Source organism: Typopeltis vanoorti, chromosome 7, assembly GCF_054136105.1.
Source record: "Typopeltis vanoorti isolate ZY-2024b chromosome 7, IOZ_Tvanoo_1.0, whole genome shotgun sequence".
In the NCBI taxonomy this organism is placed as follows: domain Eukaryota; kingdom Metazoa; phylum Arthropoda; class Arachnida; order Uropygi; family Thelyphonidae; genus Typopeltis; species Typopeltis vanoorti.
In genome coordinates this window covers 41,008,794-41,017,500 of record NC_143555.1, presented here as the reverse complement: position 1 = coordinate 41,017,500, position 8,707 = coordinate 41,008,794, and the positions used below count along the sequence as shown (strand labels likewise).

Genomic DNA, 8,707 nt, shown 5'->3' with positions numbered 1-8,707 from the left:
ATATATATATATATATATATATATATATATATATATATATATATATATATGTGTGTGTGTGTGTGTGTATGTATATATATATATATATATATATGTATATATATATGTATATATGTATGTATATATATGTATATATGTATGTATATATATATATATGTATCTATATATATATATATGTATGTATATATATATATATATATATATATATATATATATATATATATATATATATATATATATATTGATGAAGTCAATCTTGAAGAAACATGTTGCGTTTTTCAAATAAATCTCATTTTGTTATAACTCTCGGGTTTTTAGTCAGTTTATATTAAAAATGAATATATATATATATATATATGTGTGTGTGTGTGTGTGTGTGTGTGTGTGTGTATGTATAAATATTAATGTAATATATATTTATTTTTCCATTTTATTATTTCTCAGCTAAATTACATATAAATTTTTTTTCCTTAGAATTATGATTACATATTTAAATTACATGTGAAACTTCATTACATACATACATACATACATACATACATTACATACGAGTACATTTGATTACATCTGATACATACATTGATTACATTTTTTTTAAAATTCATTCCTTTTTTATTATTAAAATTATGATTACATATTGTAGTTACATATTTACAACAGGTTTAGTTCTGTTTATTTATTTATTCAATTTTTTGTAACAATCAAATTCGTTCAGATTTTTATTTTCTTTTTTTTCTGTATGTTTTAATAATAGTTACTGTAGTTCGTAATTTATTGTTTCTGCGGTTGAATAATCTCCACTGGTATGCAAGAGATAACTGGCCCAAAGCTATCACTAATTAAGCAGCACGCAGTGAAGAAGAGAGATGCCTCAACAAGTGCCTCCATCTCGTGGTTCCTAACCCTAACAAAATATATTTAATCTCTGAAATAGTGTGGGTTCTACGGTCGATTTTCTTGAGTTCACTGGACGAAAAACCCGAGTTTCCGGGAGAAAAAACCCACTTGCCATGCCAGAGATCGATTAACTCGGGAACCGGTCGAAAGAAGGCTTAGAAAATTTTCCTCTAGTCGTCGACTAGATTCGAAACCAAGAAGTCTTCCTTCGTGCTGTCAAGCGCAATGGTGTGCAAACACACACCACTGAACTACATGAGTTATATACATTTACAATTTTCAATTACGTTATTTACGCACTGCATCTACTGTACTTACATGTAATATATGGATTTTTAAAAATTTATTTTTCGTTCATTTTGGTTGTGATATCATTTCTCAGCTTTCATCCTCAAAGCTTATTTATTAAGCTTATCTGTATATGAAAGCATAGCTTTCATATACACACACACACACGCACTGACGCGCACACAAACACAAACACGCGCGCGTACACACACACACACACACGCACACACACACACGCACGCACGCACGCACGCACTCACGGCTTTCCAAGTAATTATAAAATATTTTCAAAAGGATCTAAAACTCTGCAATACTTGTTGTCAACCCTGAAGTCGAGGCAATATTAATTTCTCAGCACAGCAACGAGGACACCGTGCTTATTGAAATTATGTACAGAGGAATAAAACTTTTCCTGCAAGTATGTATCTAAACTATCACAGTGACATTAAATACGAATTAGAAAAATGGACAACATCGTGGATTTTACCATCAACTACAGCTTAACCCTCCTACTAGCCTATGTGGATGAAATAGTCACACCACCCCCAGAATTTTTCATGGATCAAAACTTCATCCCTGTTCTACCTTTTATCAAGTATTTACCCTCCGCCTCCGTTAATCCCTTAACGGCGATTTTAGACCCATTACCGGATTAACTGTGGTGGAACGACTTTTGTGTCACTTCATTTTGCATGTACAGCAATCCCTTGATTAATGCGTCCCCAATTAGTGCGTTTCGATTAGTGCGTCTTTTTTTTCTGTACCCAAAATCGATTAGCGCGCTTCTAAAATTCGAACAGTGCGCTTATATACATCTTAAAAATAAATGTTACGGATTTTAAACATTTTCTATATGTACTGTTTTTATGGCTAACTATTTTAAAATCGCTCACCTGAATGAAATAATTTAGTTACCGATTTAAAACATTTTACAATTATTCTTTATGGCATACTACATTATTTCCATGTACACTCTGTTCCAAATTTACCTCCAAAATTTATGTCGTCTGCTAATTACATAGCATTTTGCTGATCATATCTCGTGCCTGCTTTGCAGTTGTTTTCCTTACTTTTTTTTATTTTAAAGTATTTTCGCAATCTTTCATGTTGAGTAAAAGAATTAGTGAGCAAAAATGTGGAAGTGTGAAAATGATCGAAAAGTAATTTCGTTGGGAAAAAAAACTTGAAATAATAAAGAAAATGAACAAGGAAAATTCAGAGACAAGATAGGACAAGAATACTAAATGGGTGAATCAACTATATGAGCAATTTTAATCAAAGATGCTGAATACAAAGAGAAAAGTAAGGCTGCTTCGAGTACATCATGCGTGTACTCGAAATCAAAGTATTATAATGATTGAATTATAGACTTCTATCTACATGGATCGAAGATTGTAACCAAAAACGGATAATCCTAAGCACTGACCTTATTAAATCAAAAGCATTAAGTCTCTTTGCAAACTTGAAAGAAAGGGCTATCAATAATGGAAGCGAAGAATTCCACGCTAGTGGAATTCTTCGCTTTTGAGTGGTTTGAGCCTTTCAAAAAGAGAAACAGCATACATAATGTTCTAATCACAGGCGAAGCTGAAAGTGCAGATAAGAAGGTGGCCGCAAATTGTCTAGAGATTTTGAAGAATAGGGTCGATGAAACCGGTCTTTTTGGAAGTGAATACTTTCCGAGACTTTTTCTGGCCAAATCAAATAAATCTCAGCCTGGTTGTAATGTCCCAAAGTCGAATGAAATTATTGCTATTAACACGTGAGTCGTGTGGTAGCACATTCTTCCACATGGTGCAAATGATTTTAGAGGCTTTTCAAATGAATCTAAGTTAATTAAATCTCATTCTGAGAAATTGGATGGTTCGGAACTGCTAAATTTAGATGTAGAGTGGGAAGATCCTGAAGAAAATTTAATCGCTGCCAAGCCCAAAGAGATTTCACAGATACAATTTGCAAATATTTTTCGTACTGTAGAAGTTTTTAAGCGCCAATGCTTAGAGGCTGACCCTAATGAAGAGAGAATCAGTAAACTTGCAGAAATAGTAGAAGAGGCAAATAGGGTCATACCTTGTCAGCTGAATGAAAAAAAGAAACAAAATGTCCGCTAACCTACGTTAGCTCAATTCTTTGTTTATAAGTAAAATAATAAATTTATATCCTGAATATGTTTTATTGACTTTTAGCTTGATGGTTTTTCTTTAACTAGTCCCTGAGACGTACCCTAATAATTTATTTTAAAAAAATTTAAGGGTCAAAAAAGAAATTTGGGGAACAAATTATACTTTTTCCCATAGGTTATTATATTCAATTAGTGCGTTTTCGATTAATGCGACTGCTTTAAAGAACGCATTAGGCACATTAATCAAAGGATTGCTGTATTTTGTTACTTGGAATTTCCTTTACTGTATTAGGATATTGATCGTTTTTTATTTTTTATTTTTTTGCTGCACAATTTATTTATTGTGTCTCTTTCCAAAAATAAAACGAGTTTCACAAAAAATTTATATCCAATGGTATTTTATCAGAGCCTTCGCCATCTTCTTTTGCTTAAAACTGCAACCGTTTTTTTTTTTTTTTTTTTTTTTTGTAGAATGCACCTTACTATAATATCCAGTGCTCAACCACTGTAGATATTTTGAAAATATAATAGGAAGGATATCCTTTATGGAGTGATTGAAAATTTATGCTCATTTTTAAGATTTGTTACTGCAATTCCTCCTAACCCCCTTTCTCTTCTCCTGGAACCCAGTTAGATAACTACTTTAAGTTTCTACTGGTTTGAAAGCTTTCAGACAGTATTGAAAATCTCTTATTTCAGTTTACCGTTTTGACAAAGAAAAAAAGCAATAATATTTTTGTCTATTCGAAGTTTCTAATTCTGTACTATTTCTTTGCATCTGAAATCAGCTGTTCAGCGGCCTGTTGAAATTATTCTAAGATTTAGAAATACCATGCAATATTTTCAATATGTAAAACTGCTTACGCATGCCACACAAAAAAAAATTTTCAGTTGTGTTATTTTTGTTTCTTTTTTTTAATTCTAAATATTGTTACTTCTACTGCTGCTGGTTGCTATTTCTGAAATACGTCTTAGAAATGCTGAACAATAATCCTCTTAGCTGAACACAAGAGAGAAAGTTTAGTGTGACTGCCCAGAAGTCACACTAAATTGCCTCAAGCAAGAATATCTTGTTTCGTTTTCAGTTGTTCAGACATCCTAACAGAAAAACTGACATTTCTTTTATAGGCTGATGTAGTATTTATGCAAAAATGATTTATTTATTTACAGTGATCAGTTTCACTTTTATTATCGAAAACTTTTAAATTATTTCAGACAATTATCTTGAAAAATGGATTTGATTTTTTAAGAGAAAAGGTGCTTATCTGTTACATAATCATTTATTTTTGGGGTTGAGGGGGGGAGAAGGATTTTAGATTTATTCAGTCTGCAGGCAATTGTTGCAAACTTAAATCACTTCGGGAACATGCTCATGCAGTTTAGTGTAAAATAGTAGCAAAAGTTCAATAATGTCACGTATCTAAACTAGAAGAAAATGTCGTTATATCTGCTGATGTTAGAACTCTTACATAAATATTTTTTTTGGCATGAATTCTCTATCAGCTATAATGTAATCAATTTACAGATTTTTGCACTCTTGTACTGACAAAAGAAATATGTGCAGTAATTCCTTGTTTCTACTACAGCAAAAAAACATATAATAACAGAAGAAAAATATGTAGTATTTTCTTTTTCAGTGAGTGAATTTACAATGTTCTTTCTTTGTGTTTTGAAATGAAAGCGCAAATGATTATTTTCTTACCATTTTTGCCAATAGAAATCTGCTATAATTATACAAGTGATATTTTATCGTTTTTCTCCCACAGGAGAAAAGAAATGAGGCAATAGTATTGTTCAATCTGTCGAACTTTATTGTAGCGGAAATATTAATTAAATTAATTTAAAATATTGATTAAAATTAATTTAAAATATTAATTAAAATTAAATATCTATTGTATTTAAATTTATATGTTCATGTAAACAAAAAAATATGATTTATTTTTAAATTTTGGTTTTCTAGAGATGTCAGACGACACACTCTTATCAATTTCATTTGATCCAGATGCAATATCAACGTTTACTTGTTGCTTGCAGCTACTTGTATTTACTATATTGCTCTCTTTTGGGGGTTTTATAAATCCAATCTTTAACCAATGATCCATACGTAAGAATTTGAAAGCTAAAAAAAAATACTGTATTTACTCGAATATAACTGTAACTTTTTTCCCAAAATTAAAGCTAAAAAATCGTATTGCGAGATACGTGTGGGAATTTTCGGAAACTAAAGTTTTAAGAAAAAACTGAAAATGGTGCGACTTACCAAACGTTCCTACTCGCTATCACTACTTTTGGCATCGAGAACAGTTTCTTTGTGTGCATCCTCAAAGTTATCTACCCAAAACCCAAATAGCATCATCTTCTTTCCCATTATTTCAAGCAAAAATTATCAGCAATTTACAAGACTTGAAATAAGTAGAGCAGCGAAGAACTGCATATGATTGGTGCGGTATTAACAAAAGATCGCGCGAACCAAAGACAAATTAGCATTTCAACAGTTCAGTTTGAAATGCTGATTCCCTTCAACCGAATTCCATAATATCTGAAACACATTCGCTATATATTTCTTAGTTTCAACACGTTAACGACGGGGGTGGTGTCAAGCAAAACCATATGTTCCACCGGCAACATATGGTTTTGCTTGGTCTATACAGCAGTTTCTGTTGGAGAGGGGGATGTGATTCATTAGTTAGTGCCATTTTATTCCGGTTGTCTCTAATTGCACTCTTTGTTGAAAAATATAATGACTCCTTTAATTATGCATAGCCAAAAATTGGCACTTACCCCCCTAACGCCCTTTTGCGTACCCCCAGGGGTAAGCATATCACACTTTGAGAAACACTGCTCTAATATAACTAAGAGTCCAGTTGCCCAGCATAAAACAAGGAAATGCGTTCCTTGTTATTGAGAACTGAGACTCAGCTTTACGAGAACCGTTCCATCACGTTATCTGTTTAAGTGTTCTTTACAGCGTGAAGGATTATCGCACTATTCCAAAGGACAGAACAGCCAAATTGCACTTCTTATCCATGTTCTTTCAACAGGTGTATTGAATGGTATCCAAATTTAGCTGGACGTAACCCTCCAACCGGCTAGGACGTGTGTATATATATATATATATATATTTCCTGGCTGGTGGAGGATTAAAGGCAGATAAAATGGAATGATAACAAAAAAGTATGGTCCTATTATGAAATTAGCTCTTACCACATGGTTACTTTTGGAGAATGCAGTGGTACTTGCTGGATCGCTTGGAGATGTTCAGATGCGCAAATTCTGCAGTTGTGAGTGTTGACTGATCCATTCAGATAAAAATAAGCCTCATCACCCCAGGATATTCCCAAGGTCAGTTATTGTCGACCTCCATTCGGGCAAGAATTAGCGCGAGGTTCATGCGCTTATCTGCGGTAGTTAGTACTTGCACACGACTGAATTTATACGGATAGAAGTGAAGCATTTTCCTTAAGATTTTCCAGACTGTACCATATGCCATATCCAGTGGCGAATTCTCCATGCTTGCTGCATAAGCTCATTAATTGAGAAAGAAGTACTATTTATTTGTTAATAAATGCATGCATTTATAAGCATTCCATTTAGGCTTTTATTTTAGTAGACAGAAGACGTCTTAAGTTTGCGCGGCAATAATTGAGCTTTGCGTTGTGTATCGAAGGCCGATGCTTGCTCGTCTAGTCAAAGCTACCTTGGCTTGCTCGGTTGTAGGAGCTTACAGGTCCTCGCAGCGGCACTGTGATTTCATGCGCGCGCATAGCCATTTCACGCGTCTCACTCATTTTATTCATTTTATTTATTTTTCCCTTCTGCAAATATGGAAGAAGAGTCTGCAAGATGCTTTTGCTTAATAAAATTTTTCTATGGTAAAAATCTCTCTCTCTAAACACTGGGGGTCTTCTCTATGCACACGTCCTGAATCAGCATTGGTATTCAACTGAAAATGAGATAAGAAAATTATCCTTCTGTTAATGATAAAGGAATGCAATCAATTGAAACTTCTTGAGTGTAACTTCGATAGAATATTTTAAAAATACTTTTACAAACTACTTCAATGCTTTATAATTAATAAATTTAAGCCCAGATTAAAATTATATCCTGAAAATGTTAAGATGAACTTTTAATTTTATTTCTAAGTAATGTGTTCTTTTCTTAGTTTAATTATAAACATAAATTCATAGGCATTGTTCTTCAAAAATTAAGATGACTGAACATCTGGCAAATAATTGATTATTTCTTTACAGACTTACAAGAAGACAACAACCTACAGTTGTAGATTATGCCCATAAATTTGACATTTTTCCATCGTGGATATTATCAAAATAAGTAAAAGTTATGAATTTCTATGGGATCCTTTACATTATCGCCTTCTGCCCTGCTTTCATTCAAGGTAATATCAAAACAAATTTTAAGCGTTGAAAATGAATTTTTATTAATGTCTTTACTTTTTAGATGTCCGCGCTGTTAGCCGAGTGGCTATGCGCTTCGCAACCATTATACCTGGTAAAGGATTCGATTCCCTTCGCTGAAGTGAGAAGCTTAAGGATCTTTCTCAGACATAGCCAGATTAGCCGGTCTTGGGCGTGGAGTGCAGGTTTTTCTCTCCAGTTTATCTGGGGTTTAATCTACCAAGCAGGCAAACCGGCCCAATGATCACACGCATCTACAGACATAGAACACACCGGGAAATATAGGGCTAGCCACCTTATCCTCCGAACGGGTACGGCTTAGAAGGGCTAAGACAGCTCCATAACAGGCCACTAGGCATAATATGTGAAGGGAAGAAGAAGGAGACTTTGTAGATAAATTTCATATTTCGATGTGAAGCATACTGGAAGCCTTAAGTGATTGACAAAATTCCATTTCAGTCTGAATAGTAGGATTTTCAGATTATACAACCCTGAGCACACCCACTTAATGGGTTGCATATGGGCGAATGTTAGAAAACCGGGAGGAGACTTTCACTATCCTATTAAGGAACACTGAGAACCGAGGATTTGACTTACAGTCCCATCCTCACCCTCTCCTGGAATACCCCATATCTAGGCATCTACTTCGATACTGAACGATGGATTGTGAAGTTAAGATTCAGTCTACCAAATTGCATTAAGTCTACCAAATTGCAAAACAAAATGAAATATCATGGTTGTGGCATCACCTCGTTAAACAAAGGCTCATGTTTATTATTATTATTTTTTTTTTTGTCAGAAAATTAGAGAGAATGATGAAAAGTCAGCTACTGGATGAACTTAAACTCAACATTGGCAGAATATAAAATAGCCGTCATTAGCATTGGAAGCACCAATTGAAAAGAAGTTGAATTGGAAAGAGAATTAGAGAAGTACTAGACCTGAATGATGTTCCCGAAAGAAGAAAGAACGGGTAGGTTCTTCT

At 33.5% G+C, this 8,707-nt stretch overlaps 1 protein-coding gene across 1 annotated transcript in view; it reads left to right on the top strand.

Annotated features, from left to right (window-relative positions):
* The window catches only part of LOC150104608 (actinia tenebrosa protease inhibitors-like), a 54,632-nt gene that overhangs the window by 1,172 nt on the left and 44,753 nt on the right, over nt 1–8,707 (top strand). The window contains exon 2 of the mRNA XM_090395592.1: nt 7,558–7,703. Coding sequence (XP_090251718.1) covers nt 7,649–7,703 — 55 coding nt within the window. The 5' untranslated portion in view covers nt 7,558–7,648. The remainder of the gene's footprint in view (nt 1–7,557; nt 7,704–8,707) is intronic.